General features: G+C 38.9%; 1 protein-coding gene across 1 annotated transcript in view; it reads right to left on the bottom strand.

The window, feature by feature from the left end:
- The window catches only part of ALDH1A2 (aldehyde dehydrogenase 1 family member A2), a 98,613-nt gene that overhangs the window by 37,270 nt on the left and 41,901 nt on the right, over nucleotides 1–19,442 (bottom strand). Inside the window, exons 5-7 of the mRNA XM_047075058.1 lie at nucleotides 9,262–9,323; nucleotides 7,120–7,248; nucleotides 6,880–6,993 (exon numbers count right to left, since the gene is read on the bottom strand). Coding sequence (XP_046931014.1) covers nucleotides 6,880–6,993; nucleotides 7,120–7,248; nucleotides 9,262–9,323 — 305 coding nt within the window. The remainder of the gene's footprint in view (nucleotides 1–6,879; nucleotides 6,994–7,119; nucleotides 7,249–9,261; nucleotides 9,324–19,442) is intronic.

The raw sequence follows: 19,442 nt of genomic DNA, 5'->3' as shown, positions 1-19,442 counted from the left end.
ATACCATATGATTTCCCTCATACAGGGAATTTAAGAAACAGATGAACATATAGGAAAGGGGGGTGGAAAAAAGAGGAAAGAAGGAAACAAACCACAAGAGACTCTCAATAATAGAGAACAAACTAAGGGTTGATGGAGGGAGGTGGGTGGGAGACGAGCTAGATGGGTGATGGTTATCAAGGAAGGCACTTGTTGTGATGAGCACTGGGAGTTGTAAGTAAGTGATGAATCACTGAATTCTACCCCTGAAACCCATATTGCACTGGATGCTAACTAACTGAAATTTAAATTAAAAAATAATAAATAAAATGCTATGGCAATAAATAACTGAAGGGATCACATGTTTAAATATTAAAAAAATTAACACTCATGGGGCGCCTGGGTGGCTCAGTAGGTTAAGCGTCTGAATTCAGTTCAGGTCATGATCTCACAGTTTTAAAGTTCGAGCCCTGCATCAGGCTCTGTGCTGACAGCTCAAAGCCTAGAGCCTGCTTTGGATTCTGTGTCCCTCTCTCTTCTACCTCTCCCCGACTTGTACTCTGTCTCTATCTGTATCTCTCAAAGATAAATAAACATTAAAAAAAATTAACACTCATGAGAAAAATATATATATATATGTATATGTGTATATATATATATATATATACACATTTAAAGAAAATAAATATATATTTAAAAAAATAATGGTTGAAAATTTCCAAATTTGATGTAAACTATAAACTTATAAATCAATCTATAAACTCATAGGTCCAAAATTTTTCAATGAGCCTCAACTAGGAAAAAGAGACAAAGAAAACTACACATAATAATCCAATTATTGAAAACTAATGAAAAGAGAATATCTTAAAAGCATCCAGAGAAAAACATTATGTACAGTAAAACTAAGATCATGACTGCTAACTTCTCATCAGAAAACGATGTCAGAAAAAAATGAGAATGACACCTTTAAAGCATTGATAGTCATAAAACAAAATAAAATTGTCAAATAAGAATTCTAGATTCAGGAAAAGTCATTAAAAAAATGAAGACATTTGCAGACAAAAGCCAAGATAATTTGTCACTGACAGAGCTGCACTCTAAGAAATGTTTAAAGGAAGATGGTAACACGGAAGGAAAATGGTATTGGAAAGAAACCTGGGCCTACACCAAAAAAAGAAGAGGGCCAGAAATGGCAAGTTTGTGAGTAAATACAAAATAATTCTGTTTTCTTGCTTTGAATATTTTTTTAAAGACAGCTGTGTTATCAAAAAGTATATAACATATGTAGTAGTAAATTATAGGAAAACAGCATAAAAGGATGGTATGAGAAGTGGAAGAATTCTGTTTTACAGTCATTATATTATGTATGAAGTAACAATGCTATTTAATGACAGGCTATGATTAAGACACATATTGTACTTACTAAAGCAATCACTTTAAAAAGAGGTATAGCTAATAATCCAATAGAAGATAAAATGGAGTATTCATTTCATCCAATAGAAGGCAAAAAAAGGAGGACCAAAGGAACAAAAAAACAGCTGGGACAAGTAGAAAACAAAAATCAGGATCGGAGACTTACACCAAACCACATCAATAAATCTTTCACACTTGATCTTAGCCAAAAGGCCGAGAAGCAATAATAAATCTTTCATATTAAACAACAACAACAACAAAAAAACCCCAACACAGGAGAGTACATATTGTATTACTCCATTTATATAAAATTCTAGAGAAATATAAAAAGGATCAGTGGGTTGCCTGGGGCCAAGGGTGATAACCACAAAGAGACATGCAAAATCTTTTTAGAGTATGGAAATGTTCTGTATTTTGATTTGGGCGATGATTATGATGAATTTTGTGTGCATCTGGTACTTAAATGGGTATATTTTATTGTGTGTACATTATACTTCAGTGAAGTTTTTTAAAAAGTTGAAAAAAATCTTAAATGGCAATACAGAGATTTGAACTCAAGCGGCCCAGAAACAAGTGCTAACGTTCTTGCTGATATCACTAGGCCACTTCTTGTCCAGTCTGAAGGATTAGGTCATGCGTCAATTTAACTTTCTGATACATGATGTTGTGACTTTAAAAACCCTGCATGACTGACAGATAAATGAAGAGATTTGCCTGATGTCCCAGATGAGAAGTCAGTCTCGCACAGAAAGCACATGCCCTCAATATTACACACAGATAATGCAATGTCAGTCAAAATTTCAATGAGAGTTTTTGGGAGGAAGGCAAAGTGTTTAGAAAATCGATTTGAGGGCGCCTGGGTGGCTCAGTCAGCTAAGACTCTGACTTCGGCTCAGGTCATGATTTCATAATTTGTGAGTTTGAGCCCCACGTCAGGCTCTGTGCTGACAGCTCAGAGCTGGAGCCTGCTTTAGATTCTGTATCTCTCTCTCTCTCTCTCTCTCTCTCTCTCTCTCTCTGCCCCTCCCCAGCTTGCTCTCTGTCTCTTTCTCAAAAAATAAATAAAAAACAATAAAAAATTTAATAAAAAGAAAATCAATTTGAAATTTTACCTGAAAGAATGGGAAGAATAGCTAAAAGGTTTTGAAAAACCAAATCAGAGGGTATCTTGCCTACCATACTGCAACATCTTTCAAAACCCTGTAATTAAGAGAATCTGGTACTAGTGAAAAAATAGACAACATTTTGAGTCCTAAAACAGAAGCATGTATATAAGGAAATTTATCATATAATGTTAATGTTGTATTCAAATTAGCTGCAAAGGGATAGAGTATTTAATAAGCGGTGTTGAAGTAACAAACACCCATTTATAAAAAAAAATAGTCAACATCACTGGTCATCATGGAAATACAAATTAAAAGTACAATGAGGTATCATCTCACTCCTGTAAAATAGCTAAAATAAACAACACAAGAAACAAGTATTGGTGAGAATGTGGAGAAAGGGGAACCTTCTTGCACTGTTGGTGGAAATGCAAACTGGTACAGCCATTTGGGAAAACAGTATGGAGCTTCCTAAAAGAGTTAAAAATAGAACTACCCTAGGATCCAGCAATCACACTAGTAGGTATTTACCCAAAGAATACAAAAATACTAATTCAATACTGCACTCCTATGTTTATAAAATAGCAGTATTATCTACAATAGCTAAATTATGGAAACAGCCCAAGTATCCATCCACTGACGAACAGATAAAGAAGAGTAGGGGATGTGTATGTATGTATGTATGTATGTATGTATGTATGTATGTATGTATAGGTATGTATATATAATGGAGTGTTACTCAGGCATAAAAAAGAATGAAATCTTGCCATTAGCAACAGCATAGATGGAGCTAGAGAGTATTATACTAAGCAAATTGAGTCAGTCAGAGAAAGACAAATACCATATGATTTCACTCATATATGGAATTTAAGAAACAAAACAAAGGAGCAAAGGGGAAGAAAAAAGAGAGGGAGAGGCAAATCAAGAAAGAGACTCTTGGAGCCTCCTGAGGGGCAGCTGGTTAAGTGTCCAACTCTTGGTTTCAGCTTAGGTAGGGATCTCAGGGTTAGGAGATCAAGCCCCACCTCAGGCTCTGTGCTGAATGTGGAGTCTGCCTGAGATTCTCTCCCTCCCTTTGTCTCTGCCCCTCCCCTGCTCATGTTCCTTCTCTCTAAAAAAACAAACGACAAAAAGAAATGGATTCTTATAGAGAACAAACAAAGGGGATGGGTAGAGGGATGGGTTAAATAAGGGATGGGGATTAAAGAGGGCACTTGCTGTAATGAGCCGGGCATTGGATGGAAGTGTTGAATCACTAAATTGTAGAGCTTAAACTAATACTACACTGTATGTTAACGAACTGGAATTTAAATAAATACTTCAAAAAATAAAAAATAAACAAACTTAGGTCTCATCTTTCATTACACGTGCAAATAAATTCCAACCAAGTTAAAGATTTAAACAAAAACAAAACTATAAAAGAAAATATTAAGGATCATTTGTATAATCTTAAAAGGGTTTCTTTAAAGACAGCCGGAAACCCAGAAGCCATGAAAAGAATGAAAGATATGACTAGAGACAAATTAAAAACTTGTGCAGAGCAAACACTTCTATTTAAAAAGAAAATAAAATCAAAGAGAATACATGAGAATATTTGAGAATATTCGCAGAGTATTTGCAAATCCTACAAGGAACAAAAGATTAACATACTTAATATATGAGATCTTATAAATGAAACATCACTCTAATGCATTTTTGGTAATAAGCAAATTAAAGCATCCTTTTATTTTATAATTTCACTTTTAAACTGTATCTAGTAGAATGTCTAATATGTACATGAACAAAATTTCACTTAGATCTCCAAAGATTTTCATTTCAGTGGTCTGTATAATAGAGAAAAAAAAGTGAAAAAAAAATCCTAAAAACTGAAATGTACATTAGCAAGGATTAATTAAACTATGATAAACTGATGCAGGAGTATTCTACTCAGCTATTAAAATGAATAAAAGAGATCTATGAGTACTGACAAGGTGCCATATCTCATTTTATATATTACGATCTCATTTTTATTAAAAAAAATATATTACAGGGGCGCCTGAGTGGCTCAGTCAGTTAAGTATCCAACTCTGGATTTCGGCTCAGGTCACGATCTCAGGGTTTGTGAGTTCAAGCCCTGATGGCACAGAGTCTCCCTCTGCCCCTACCCCGTCTCAAAATAAATAAACTTACAAAAATACATTATACTAGAAAGCCCTTAACTGACTCAATCAGGACCGCCGATTGGTTAATATAAAGAGGTTGAAGCAGGGAAAGATCCTTAAGTATTTCATTTTAATTCATTCTCTAGTTTTTGATAAAGAACTAAGAACTTTAATTATAGGTTCACCTGTCCTTTCTGATGAAACCATACTCCTAAAATACTGTTTAAGGTTTCTGGTTTCAGTTTCCTTAAAGTGGAATGAAGACTGGGGTGCCTGGGTGGCTCAGTCAGTTAAGCGTCTGAGTTGGGCTCAGGTCACGACCTCACAGTTTGCAGGTTCGAGCCCCGTGTAGAGCTCTGTGCTGACAGCTCCGAGCCTAGAGCCGGTTTCAGATTTTCCCTCCCTCGCTCATGCTCTGTCTCTGTCTCTCTCAAAAATGAATAACATTAAAAAATTAAAAAAGAAATTTGAGCAAAGACTTAAAAATATTTGCAAAACGATCTAGGTGCACATTCTATCTAGCATTATATTTTCCCCCAATTTTTTTATTATTGCCTTGCCCAGTCCTAACTGACTGCAGTTTCTAAGGCATCTAGCTCTTAGCAAATCTTTTCAAGACACTAGACTTAGTTTAAATAGGAACTATATTTTCCTTTCACACTCACATTTTGGTTTACATATTTCATTAAAATTGCGAATTACTATAATGAGTACAACTAGAATAAAAGGTTTGGAAACAAGATTAACTCTTTACAAACAGAAAACTCAAGATTCTCTAACTATAAGTTAATACTCAGGTTTATTAACCAATCTCTTATGGACATTTTTTGACATGAGTCAATTTAACCAAGTATCATTAAATGCAATGATATAATCAGGCCCCTAGGCCTGTGCCATCCAGCGTGGTAGTCACTAGCCACATGTGGCTACAGGGCACTCACACAGTGGCTAGACTGAATTGAGATGTGCTGTAAATGTAAAATACATGCCAGATGTCAAGGACTTTGAACTGAAAAGAGCATGCAAAATACTGTGACAATGATGTTTTTATATTAACCATAAATTGAAACGAGTATTTTAGATACACTGGGTTAAATAAAATAATTATTAAAATTAATTTCACTTGTTTCAAAAATTTTTTAATGTGGCTAATAGCAAATTTTTCATTACAAATGTTGCTCTCACTGTATTTCTGTTGGGTGGCACACTGTTCCTTGAGATCTACAAACATGCTTTATTCAAAGGTGATGTCATCTGTGAAGTTCTACTTGAAACAATGAATCAGACTCTCTTTTTTATTATCTCTATTACTTGAATCTAAGACACTGGTAGTAACATTTTATACAAAAATTTTTCTAAGCAGACTTATGACTCTGTATCAGGGGTCAATAAACTATGGCCCATGAGCCCAACTTGGCCTCCTGCCTACTTTAGTAAAGCCTGCAAACTAAAAACAGTTTTTGTGTTTTTAAATGGTTGGGAGCAGGAATCAAAAGAAGATTAATATTTTGGGATGTGTAAAAATTATATGAAATTCAAATTTCACATCTATAAATAAAGTTTTATGAGCCCGTCACCATGCTCAGCTTCTACATTTCCTACAGCTGCTTCATGCTTTACAAGGGCAGAGTGGAGTAGTCGCAACAGAAACAGTACCACCTACAAGGTCTCCAACATTTACTAGCTGGCCTTTTCCAAGAGACGTTGTCTGACCCCCTGCTCTTTACCATCCCTATGGCTCGTGGACATAGTTACAGTTGCCAATGGCACCTACAGGATGTGGTGAAATAATGAGGAGAGAGAACTGTGTTTCCATTTTAATCTCAACTGGAGACTAGATTTCCAGCTTCTTAACCTGCTTCTGCCATTAATGCTCTTGACTCCAAAAAGTGTTTAGAACCCCAGCTTCTGGGACAGATTTTGTTTGTTTCTTTTTGCCTCTGGTAAGTGTTCCTTTTATTTCAAAATATAATAGGGTTCCCCACCCCTCCCGGGACAGGTTTATAAAGATGGCATCACACAAAAAAAAACACTCAACAACCTGCAACATCAAAAGATCAACACACAACTTTACTTTGACATTCGCGAGCATTCTAGCTATGATACCAATGGTGCCCCTTTGAGGGCTTGGGTACTCGCTGCTCTTTTGGTGTCCAGCCTGTAGATAACATACCCGGTTTTCTTTCAAACCCTCTACTCCTTTGCAGGACTGTTCCTTGACCCATGGTTTCTCAGGTACCTACCTCAGTTGACCCTGTGAATGCAATCTTGTCTATGCCAATGTGAGAAGCTATTGCCGCCCCAGCCGTTGGCCCGTATCCTGGCAAAATATTGATGACTCCCGGCGGAAAGCCAGCCTAACAAAACAGAATTGGAGGAAACGTGGCTTGTGAAAGCTGATGAAGCACATTAAATCGGCTATGCTCCAGTAGGCCCCAACTACAAGGGGAGTGGGAGCCACTCCCAAGGTTGGTTTCTCTTACCTCCTTGATGAGGGCTCCCATGTAGAGCGCACTGAGTGGTGTTTGTTCTGCTGGTTTAATAACTACTGTATTGCCACAGCAAAGAGCTGGAGCAATTTTCCAAGCAAACATCAGCAGGGGGAAGTTCCACTGAAAGGAAGAAACTCAAGGTTGATAAATGAAAAAATATTCCTCTACTGTTTTGTTTTCAAGCTGTGACTGCTCAGATTTCTCAGACGAGGCCTCAACATAAATCTTGTCCCACCACCAAGTATCGATGTTCGGATATTTTAATTACTTCATTAAGAAGAGAATAGGACCGACCTGGAAAAGCTCTCCTTTTCTATTGGGCAAATTATTATATCCCAACTGCCAACTACCAAAAGAAATCTCCTGGCGAAAAGGGAGTCTGAATTTTTTCTTTGCTTTGTTTTGGCTGTTCATTGCTGTCATTTTATGTTTTTAAAATCGGATTTTGGTTCCAGTTAAGTACTTGTCTATGAAAACTCTCTCTTGCATTTGTGATTTTTTACACCAGGAATTTCAGACTGGCTTCAGAGCTCTTCAGTGTGGAAGAGTGAGATGAGAAAAGTCCAGCTGTGAATTATATTTAAGTTAACGCGTATTTCAAGGTAGTGCCTTTTCTTTATAGACATGTGGTGTCACAAAACATACACAAAAGAAAGCACACCTACTGATGAGGATGCAACAATTTTCACTTGTCTCCCTTCTATTGCAAAATAAAACTAACAGACACTGAAAAATATAAGTTGAGTATCTGAATTGGGGGCCTAAAATGGTTTAAAGGGATTTTAAAAGCATATTAAGCTTGTATTGTCATAAGCACAGGGATGAACCTCAGTACTATCAGGTGTCATTGATAGTTTCATTAAGAAAGAAGACAGAAATCCTGGTCCCCTGCTGCAGCCCTTGACCACAGTGTGTTTCTGCCTGAAGCATCTCAGCTGCCACCCTTGAGAGATTCCCACTGGCCCTGGCAAGCTTGCAAAAATATACAAGTGTCTTGCCTTCACCAAACACCCAATTTCTTTTCCCCTTGGTTGTTTATAAACTTGGGAGTCCACAGTGATGTTTTAATTCCATCTACAGTATATAAATCTTGGAGTGCGGTAATTGAGCCTGAGCTGGCTGACAAGTGGCTCTTGTCCTGGCAGTGAAAGCTGGAGCCCCAAGAGTGTGGGGAAGGGCAAGGCGAGCAGGTTTGAGTTCCCGCAGTTGAGGTGACAGACCTCACCCCTGTTCTGATCCAAATGGGATTACCCTGGGTGGTACAGGAGCAGCAGAACTTACACCAACCTCTCATTTTCTGTTCCATTCTCTAATAAATTTCACAGAAACCCACAGCTTGCAGATCAGTGAAAAAAGTACTAATACCTCTCAAAGATCTTTGGCCCCCAAAGCCAAAGATTACCTTCTCCTATATTTTGAAAAGAGAAAATTTCTTGTCTATGCTTTAAGAGTTTAATTTGAGCCTCCCCTGAAATCCTTGCCAGAATGATTACTAGTACTGCTGGAAGATTCGGTGATGTTTTGTACAGTGCCAAGGCTGTGTATGAGAGAAAGGGGGAAAAAAAGACAATGTTTAATGTTCCAATCCAAACACTAAGCACTACATCTATTTCCCTTTACAAGACATACAACAGCCCGGCATGGTTTCAATTATGACCGTGACGTTAATTGTACTGCTGTGTCTTCTGTACAGTCTTCTATCTAGATTCTTGTGAAAAGAAACAGTGGGAAAGAATGGGATTAAAAGACCATATAAAACAATATGCCTGGAAAGATGGTGAGTCATAGTTCTAAAAAATAAACAAGCAAATATAACAAAGCATTAATTTTCCATAAGCAGAATGGACATCCATAACCAAGGGCAGGTTATTAATACACTGGGCTTTGCTTTGCTTATTTTAATCATGAGAATTCCACGGCTTGAGAACTCAACTCCTGGTAACGGAGCCGAAACCCTATTAACCTGTTCAAATAAGCATTTGCAGGGAGGCTGTTAAAGATATGTCAACAACATGAGCTCAGTTTTTTTCCCCCAGTAATGGAAAGCACACCTCCTGAGGTCCATGTTTTATGTATCTCTAAGAGAACTGGTTCAAATGAAAATAAATATGAGGCGTGAGGAGATACACTCACCGGGATGATCTGTCCACACACTCCTATGGGTTCGTGTCTTGTAAAAGTAAAATAATCTCCATCTGAAAGAAATGAGCAGGATCACGACAAGAGAATTTGGATTAGGAAAAAAAAAAAAAAAACCGCAGAGGGAGAATTTGGGTGGCAACCACAAAACCAGAAATAAAGTTGAGAAAACATCCTACTCAACCATATAGGAAAGCTGGTAGAAGAGCTTATCACTTGGCCTGGGGTAGCTCCAGATATGGCTCCTGGACACCCAGTGTACTGATGAGGGAACCTTAAAGGCGAGATGAAAGACAAGTTTATGACACTAGAAGCAGTCTTCTGAGGAGGTGGGGGGAGGGGAGAGAAGATGGGAAGAGGGGGGCTGGGAAGTAGAAAACAGTAAGTTCTAAATTTTATGTTAAGTATTAAAATGATACTTAAATGGGGGTGCCTGGGTGGTTCAGATGGTTGAGCGTCTGTCCAACTGTTGGAATCGGCTCAGGTCATGACCTCACAGTTTCATGGATTTGAGCCCTGCGTCTGGCTCTGCACTGGCAGCACAGAGCGTACTTGGGATTCTCTCTCTCTGCCCCTCCCTTGCTTGTACTGTCTCTCTCTCAAAATAAATAAATAAAACTTTCTAAACAATTAAAAAAAATTAAAATGATACTTAAATGTAAAACAGTTCTTTAAAAGCTGAGGTACCTTAACATCTTAAATAACTTTCTGCACTTTAAAAAAACAAAAACAAAACTAAGTAACACGTTACTGGGTAAGTTTAAAATGGCAGGCAACTAGAAAAGGTGAGTAGTAAAAGTAAGGTCTTTTTTGTAACTCAATCCAGGTGTCAAAACAGATTTTCTGGGCACTGGGGAAGCCAGACATCTTAAGGCATCTTTCAAGAAGTCAAAAGTCCTCTTCAAAGAAGATTCCATCAAAAACCCAAAGACTCTGCCCTCAAATTAGCCATGGAAATGAGGACAATTTAATAACCTTATTTTCCCTATAGGAGCAATAGGCAATTGGAATAATTACCCAGGAAATCCAAACCAAATTTTTCTTTAGAGAAATGCCATTATATTTATCTGAATTATTTTAAATGGTTAATTGAAATAACCAAAGAATGGCTTGCTTTTAGCATATGGCTCTTCAGTGCTGGTACTGGACAATGTCTTTGTTTTTCCCTCACCTGCCAACCCTGTGGCCACTTCCCTCATATTTGTTTTCTGTCTCAAGAGTTGTTCCCAGTAAAGCGAAGACCCTCAGTTACTACTCGTGACGAACACTCCTATTAAGGATGAAGTGGGGACAGGAGTGTGTGGGTTGGGGGAAGAGAAAGAACGTGATGGTTTATCATTGTCTCTCAACACAACTAAGCCACTCATAGTTTTCACACAGAATTGTTTTAATTAAATACAAAATTATGCATTTAAAAATAATTGAAGGTCTCTCTCCCCTGAACCTCGTTTCCCAGAATCTGCAGCAATCTGTTGCTTCTGGGTCTTTTCACAGAACTTTTTTTCACATACAAGTATATATAGCATCCTTTTATTTCTGCCCCGCCTTTTTAAAAAATATAAATGTGATCATATTACTCACAATCTTCTGTATTTTTTCTCACGTGTTTTCATATATAGCTTACACATCTTTTCAACTGCTGAATGCTATTCCATTGGCACACTGCATAACCGTACTGCTGTGAACTGTCCTGAGGAGCACAGAAATTGCTTTCCCTTTAGGCTAATATAAATAATGCTTTAAACAGGCTCATTGTATATGATCTTTGCATATCTGGAGAATTGCATGATTAAAGTGAATATGCATTTTACATTTTGATAAATACTGCCAAATCACCCTTCAGAAAAGTCACACAATTTTTTAAGAAAATCTTTAAATGCTTATTCTTAGAGAGAGAGAACACACGAGCAGGGGAGGGGCAGAGAAAGAGAGAGACACAGAATCCGAAACAGGCTCCAGGCTCTGAGCTGTCAGCACAGAGCCTAACGTGGGGATTGAACTCACTAACCACAAGATCATGACCTGAGCCGAAGTTGGACGCTTAACTGACTGAGCCACCCAGGTGCCCCTAAAAGTCACACAATTTGTAACTCCAACAACATGGTATTTTTCCCTATCCTTCAACATTGTGATTTTTCAAACATTTTAATTTCAGTCAACCTGACAGGTGCAAACTGGCGACCTGTGTTGATCTGTGACGAATGGTAGATATTTGGCTTGAAAAGCTTTTCATGTTTACTGGCCATTTTCAATTTTTTTCCTTCAGATTGATATCTTTTGCCATTTTTTCTATTGGGTCATTCAACCTTTTGGTTATTTGAAGGACTCTACATATGTATATTAAGGAAATCAGGTCTCTGTCACATGTATATGTGAAGTTTTTTCCTAATCTGCTGCTTGTCCCTGAATTTTGCGTTACATATCTTGATTCAAATGGAAGAAATTAGGAAATATGCAAGCATTCAACAACTATAGAAATTACTTTAGAACATATCTCCATTAAAACAAACAATAGCCCAAAGGTAGAAACTGCCATTGGATGACAATAAGTCTGAGTGATACTTTAAAAATCAAGCTTTGCATGCAGACAACTCAAGAAGTTTCAGATATCATTCTTTTTTTTTTAATTTTTCAATGTTTATTTATTTTTGAGAGGGAGGGAGGGGCAGAGAGAGAGGAAGACACAGAATCAGAAGCAGGCTCCAGGCTCTGAGCTGTCAGTACAGAGGCCGACATGGGGCTCAAACTCACAAACTGTGAGATAATGACCTGAGCTGAAGTCGAGCCACCCAGGCACCCCCTCATAGACATCATTCTTTACAAAAGTGCAAGTTACTACCCTTCTTCAACTTAAGATCTATGAAAAGGTTCTTTTTTTTTTTTTAATATCAATACCTCTTACTGCTTCACTTCTCTGTGTGTATGGAAGATATAAATATGATGCCAGGCTCTTCCTCCTGGAAGCTTTTTCATGAGGAGCAATAACCCTTATCAAGAGGCTAGAGGGATTCATTCGCATGGAAATCCTTCCCAACTGTAATTTGGCCAAGGTGATGGCTTCGGATGGATAATCACAGATGACAGAATCAGTGTCAGGTCAAGAAGGCATGCGAATGGGCTGAGAAGATGGGAACCTGAACTAAAGGACAACACAGGCGTTTCCGGGGGCAGCACATGTGGGAAACTGGAGCGGTTCAGATGGAGCGTGTCCCCCTCTATATTCTAATGACTGGAGAATTTAGTTGTATTCCTTACATAATTTTGAAAGTTACTGAAAAAATGAAAGAAGAGAAAAAAAGTAGGCAAAATCTTACAAAGCTGGGCTCATAAGGAATTGAACTTGACTCTGTAAGTGTGTCCAAGGAGAAAATGAGTTACGGGGAGTGAACACTTCTGGGATGAACTGTCCACAGACTTGACATTTAGCTAAAGGCTGGCACAAAGAATGGGCTAGAGAATCTTCTATCCCCACAGCTCCTCTAAGCAGGAAATAAAGAAATAAAGGGTATTTCAGTGCTTGAACTCTTCCTCAAAAAATCCTGAGTGAAAGACATAAAGGGGCCCTGGCCTTGAGCTCAGTCTGTGTTCTCATCTGGTTAGTAGAAGATAATTCTGGACACCCCTAGTCTGACCTAGGATGCCTGGCAATCGTGAGAGCTATGCCTTCTACGTGGGCCCTTGGCTAGGGCTAGTGGCACCACAGGTCCTTCCAGCACTATGGCCCTGCCCTGAATCCCACCAAGCTTCTACACTGTTGTTACCCAAAGGCCAATCACTTGAGAGACACCCTCATAATTTCTGTCGCATCCAAGTATCACTTACTCTATTACTTAAAGGTTTGTTAAATCAGCTTTTAAAAATATGTAAATAGCTACTTGTTAGACTCATCTTAAAAACATGTATGACGCAACAGGTTTCGTGAGCTAGCAATATTTACTTCAAACCAAATAATTCAGATAAAAAATGTTCACTACTTTACTGTGTGGAATCACCTTGCATGCTCCAGTGCCAGGTGGTATAGCCCATCGTGCTTCTCAAATATACATGTGTACATGAAGAACCTGGAGAGCTTGTTAAAATGCAGATTTTGAATCAGTAAGTCTGGGGCAGGACCTGAGAGTCTGCATTTCCACAAGCTCCCAGGTGATTATGGTGCTTCTGATCTACAGCCCAGGTTCCAAGTGTATCATGATGACTTATAGCTGCTTTATAGTTGCTGAGTTCATTTCTATTTACTTGCTGTTTGCTTAGCTCTGGTAACTCTCCTCATTTGCTTGCAAGGAGTTTAAGTGGAGGAGAATCTGATCCATCTTTTTAATATTTAAAAAATACTAAAATAAGAACAAAACACATGTATTTCTATAAAGCTTTACAAACTATTTTCACATTCTTATCTCATTTCGTGCTCAAAACAACTCTATGGAAAAGATAGGGCAACAGTTATTATCTATATTTTCTAAGTCGAGAAAAAAAATGGCACACAGTGGTAAGGTCTATAGTGATTTAACTGGCTAAACTGTGGCTTCTGGACTTGAATCTGGGTCATCAGACTTGCAGTTCATTGCCCTTAGAAACATTGTAAGACTTTCCTGTGAACAGAGTGTTGGATTTAGACGGGTATCACAAACCACAAAATCAAGAGTATGATGTGATGTCATGGAGTGCAAATGAGGGGGAAAAGACAATGCTTTTGTGAAGAGTGAAGAAGATTCTGTGGGGATTTGGTATGTGGACACAGAGAACTCACATAAACTCCAAGAGGTAAGATCTAAAGGGAACACTGCAGTGCAACACCACGTCCCCTGAGATGGGGCAGCCCAGGACTGAGTGCCTCTCTCCTCTTCATAGAAGCAGAGTCAACTCAAAGGGGTCACAGTGTTACTTCTCTCTGTCTCTCATATTCCTAAGAGGGTACACACCGAGAACTCTTCCCTGCCTAAGAGAAAGGAACAGCCCATTTTCCCACCTTTTATGTTAATAATGTCCTCTAAATCTGGCAAGATGACTTAAAAAGCTGTTCCTTCACTTCTTTAGCTTTGTGCTATAAAGTGCTTCAGCTTGATAGAGAAAAAAAATCGCCACCCAAACTCAGATACTCCGTTTTAAGGCTACGATGATCTTAGGTCTTCTTACCTATATGGGGTATTACAGAGAGAGCTCAGACTCAGCGAGAAAGGGCTGTATTTGATGAGAATACCAGAAAAACGTTCTGAGCCAACAAGTTAGAACATAACTATGGTGCAGAAAACTAAAGAAGAGATGAGATACCAAAATAGAAACACAAAATCACATGTATAGGAATTTTATCTCTCAGCCTCTTTTCTATTGCACTCAAAAAAGTAAAAAAAAAAAAAAGACAGAGTAACAGGTACTTCTCTTAGAAGTTTATTTTAGGGGCGCCTGGGTGGCTCAGTTGGTTAAGCGTCCAACTTCAGCTCAGGTCATGATCTCACAGTTCATGAGTTCAAGCCCCACGCTGAGCTCTGTGCTGACAGCTCAGAGCCTTGAGCCTGTGTCTCCCTCTCATGCTCTGTCTCTCTCGATCTTAAAAATAAATAAAACATTAAAAAAATGTTTTTTAAAAGTTTATTTTAAAACACACCAAGAGGCAACTTCTCTGATGTGTTTTTATATTTGAATGTTTACACCTCATGAAGAATATAAAAATCTTACAATTAAATACTTTATTATACCATTACTCTGGGTGAACTATGGATCACATTTTATTATCAATGTTTAGACTGAGCCATTTCTAGAACTGTATTAAGAAAAGTCTTTGACCTTAGAAATGAGGAACAGAATCAGCCTCTTCTGTATTTGGGAAAATATCATGCCACTGTTCTATGTTCTTTGATGGGAACTTGTCTAATTACACAGAAGAGACAGCAATTATTCAGTTACTTAGAACAACTTTATTATTTGTATTATTCCTTCAGAGTTATCATTACCTATGTTTTTATTTTAAAAAAATTTATAATGTTTTTATATTTGAGAGAGAGAGAGATAGAGCTTGAGCGGGGGAGGGGCAGAGAGAAGGAAACAGAATCTGAAGCAGGCTCCAAGCTCTGAGCTGCGAGTGTCAGCACAGAACCCGATGTGGGGCTCAAACCCACAAGCAGTGGGATCATGACCTGAGGTGAAGTCAGATGCCCAACTAAGCCACCCTACTTCTTAGGGCAGATTTTATCATTGCTTCAAATAATCTTTTTGTTTGTTTGTTTTTGTTTTTGTTTTACAGAATGTTTATTCTCATAGGAATATCTGCCACTGGCAGTCTCTACATGAACTACAGTATGTTTAGAAAATCTGTATTGTCAATAAAATCATAAAAATCTAAAATGTGTCAGAAATTGAGGAGAAATTTATCTAATAGAGACCTCAAGAACTAGATCCCAATTACAATACTAAGAGTATTTCAAGAACTGCAGCAAATTTTATATACCTGTTAACACTAAAAGTGAGTTTATTTAATAGCATAAAAATATGTAACACAATTCAGTGAACGGTAGGTCATCTTCCAATCTCTAATCTGGGTGCACAGTTACCTTTCGAAGAGCTGGTAACCCCTCTGATGATGCCAGTATTAAACGATTAGAGCAGGAACAATGAGCTATTCCATCATGTGCCCTAGCAGATACCTATGTATTCTGACACTGAAAAGACCTCACTGAACATTTACAACTATCATGATAAGCTCTATAAATGTCTACACAATCACTGAGACTTCATGCTAGTACACAGCAGTGTTAACGCTATTCTCCTGGGAGTCTGCTGGTAGCTTCTCAGGAGTCAGATGAAGCGTTCCTGAGTCTGTCGTGAAGATATCTTAACTCCACCACGACACTATTATGCAGTCTTGAAAAAAAGATGATTTCTCTGGACCTCAGTTTCTTTGTCTGAGAAATGAGTGGACTGGCCTTGAGGCCCAGGAGGTCTTTTGTAGTCAAACCTCCTCAAAGAGGCTACGTGTGAGGCAGACTTCATAACCTCCTGTCGCCAGCAATTCAGGTACCACTGAGGACCCCGCTTCTCCTCAAGCTCAGTGAGTGAACAAAAGATCTCACCATATGCATGCTTTGTATGTGCACACTAGAGTCAGCTGTTGAAGGCAACACCTTACGATTTGAGTCAGTGCCTTGCCCATCTGTAGCCTTTTCTTTAGTTTAAAAGGTAAAACTGATGGGGGGGTGTAGTGGACAAATAATTACATATGATCTGGGTGGAGTTTTTAGCTTGTTCTAATGTATCATTAAGGCCATTTTGATGTCAGGATTCAGCTTGAAGCACGGACTACATTTTCCCTGCTTACATATCACAAAATCAATAAAACCAACAATTGTTAAACAGAGAAAAATCGTACATAGTGCAGATCAATTAGTCTCCCCCAGTAAACTGGAAACATGCTTGGATCATTCCTCCATCACAAGGAGTCTGTGGACATGAGAAGAAGCAGAGGATTTTGATTTAGGTTAAAAATAACCAAAATGGGGAAAATAACATTTCCCCTGCAGGGCTGCTATGAGATTAGAGATGATATAATGGGCACAAAGTGATCAATAAATCACAGTAATGATTATTATTTATCAGCATAATTAGGAGCTGCCATAGTAAAAGGGTCAAAGCACAGGATTTATGGTCAGAAAGAAGAGCTCCGTTGAATACCACGGCAGGAAATAAAAGCCAGTGCTGTCAAGTGAACAACACTGAGACCCTTGTCAATCACACTGACACCGCACAATTCTGTGGTAATGTCCGACCGTGGGCCTTGCATGAGAGGGAAGAGAGAGGGATGGGAGAATCTCTCAATTCAGAGGGAGAAAGAGCTGTCCAGTGGAGAGTTCAAAGTGCTAATGCCATAACCCACTTCTCCTCTTCCCAAATATTCTAAGTTACCCTTCAGGGGGAGGGGAAAAAGCAGGTCCTTGTTCTAAGTACCCATTATATAATCAAAGTGCTCCTTGTAAAACACAATTTGGTTCAAGGCATTTGTCTATTTCAAATGATTCAGTGACTCACCATTGCTGTGATAAAACTTGCAGCATGGTTTACCAGGCCCCAGAGCCCCAGGGTCTTCTCAACCCGGCTACGCTTTCAGATCCACTACCGCACCGTACTCTCCTCCCTCCATGCTCTGTACAGGCTATTACCACCACCTGTGATGGCATCCTCCATTTTCACTTACGTGCCCACTCATCTCGTACGTCCCGCTTCCCTCTCCAGGAAGCCTTACTACCGGCTGAATTGCCTCTCCAGTGGAGAACTTCATGCCTCCATAGCTGAATGAGCTACACTGTATCGCAACTGTTTGTCCATTGGCTTGTTTTCTTTACTATTCTTTGAACATCTTACTTACTCACCTTTGTATCTCCAGTGCTTTATACAAGACATGAAACAAGCAGATGCTCCCAAACAAATGAAACACAACAAAACAAAAAAATGAATGACTGTATGAAGCAAAGAGTGAATGACTGAGAGGCTGAAGTTGTTATCTGATACAGGAGATGAAGGAAGAGCTCTTCCCATTAGCTGGCAGACTGTCCTGCCTTCCTAAACGGGAAGGAGTGAAAGAGACAATAGTGTAATTCCTCCTGCTCTTTTTGGTTCTCATGCTTTAGTGTCAGAGATACTAAACTGGATGAACCACAGAATATCCTTCAATGAAACTAAGTAATCTTATATTTTTGAGATTAAAAAAACACTTTCTGGGGCGCCTTGGTGGCTCAGTTGGTTAAGTGTCCGTGTCTTGATTTTGGCTCGGGTCATGACCTCAGGGTTGTGAGATGGAACCCCGCACCGGGCTCCACGCTGGGCACAGAGCCTGCTTTGGATTCTCTCTCTCCCACTCTCTGCCCCTCCTCCACTCATGGTCTCTCTCACCTGTGCAAGCACTTTCTCAAAAAATAAAACAAAACAGAACAGTTTTCCAGTTTACTTCTTACAGGTGACCAGAAAGAACTGTGCTTTTCATTAAACTGTGCTTTTCATTCCCATATGTCCTCTAGAAGCAACGATTTGGTATTTGCTGATTCAGTGTGCAAGCCGACGTTACATAACATAACTACCATGAATAACGAGAATAAAAAGCATATTGATCTAAAAACCTTCAGAGGGTTAAAGACTTCACCAGGGTGACTGGCCTCTTCATCATCCTGTCCTACTGAACCAGTCTCCATAAGAAGAGGGCCTCCAGTAGAGACCTGGGTTTGAATCTCAGGCCTGCCACTTACTAGCCACGTAACCTTGTTCAAGACACTAAATCCTTGCTGTCTCATTTTCTTATCTGTAAAATGGAGTACCTTTTAAAACCCAAACTGTTTCACAGGGATCATACACAGAATCACATAGGTCCTGGGGGTGAAATAGTTTACACAATCCAGTACTGTGCAAATATGTATTATTCCTTTATGTTGTAATTCCAAATATAAAATTAAGGTATTTCACAGAGAAATGTATGTAACACAATGAAGACCTCATGGTTAGAGACTAATAACCTTATGTTCTAGATTTCAGTGGAAAAGCCTGAGAAGGGACAAAACCAAGCTGATGATAAATTATGGAGTTACAAATGACAAACACAAAAGGACTGACTGAACATATCTGAGAATAAATAAGTGAATAATAATGACCCCTCCCCCTTTTCCTGATTTTCCCCTATGCTCTCCCACCCCGGGTTCAGTCCAGCTAGAATCCCTAAGTACTAAACTAGCCAGAGGGGCCTATGAGCAGAATTCTCAGTAGCCTACAACAGGCAAGCTCAAATGTACCTAAACCTGGAACAGAGAGGAAAGCTGCCAAGTTCATGTTTGCCTCCGTCCTTCCCTCATCTGCTTGGAGCACCACAGCCAGAGCTCTTACATCTCAGATCCCCAGCCTCCTAGGGGTACTGCCTTCTCCTGACTCCCTTGAGAGTCACGTCACCTCTAAACACACTTTAAGAAAACACAGGGAAACTAAAAACTGCTTAGCATATAAGAAAATTTCTCACTTTTTTCCTTCACAGGCTGAACACCAGTGTGTGAGTAAAAGTGAGAGGGACTTCTGTGAAAGCCTTTTCTGAGCCCTGTATTCCTAACTCCTAGGTCAACATCCTCAGGAACTCCAAAGAGCATCACATGAAAACAGTGAGGCTTATACACACACCACCTCTCGCCAGATAGAGTAAAATAAGGCATCAA

The sequence above is a fragment of the Lynx rufus genome, unplaced genomic scaffold (genome assembly GCF_022079265.1).
Source record: "Lynx rufus isolate CCGP_SWC_20201006 ecotype Redwood Valley unplaced genomic scaffold, mLynRuf1.p SCAF_13, whole genome shotgun sequence".
Classification (NCBI taxonomy): Eukaryota; Metazoa; Chordata; class Mammalia; order Carnivora; family Felidae; genus Lynx; species Lynx rufus.
This window is presented reverse-complemented; position numbering and strand designations above follow the sequence as displayed.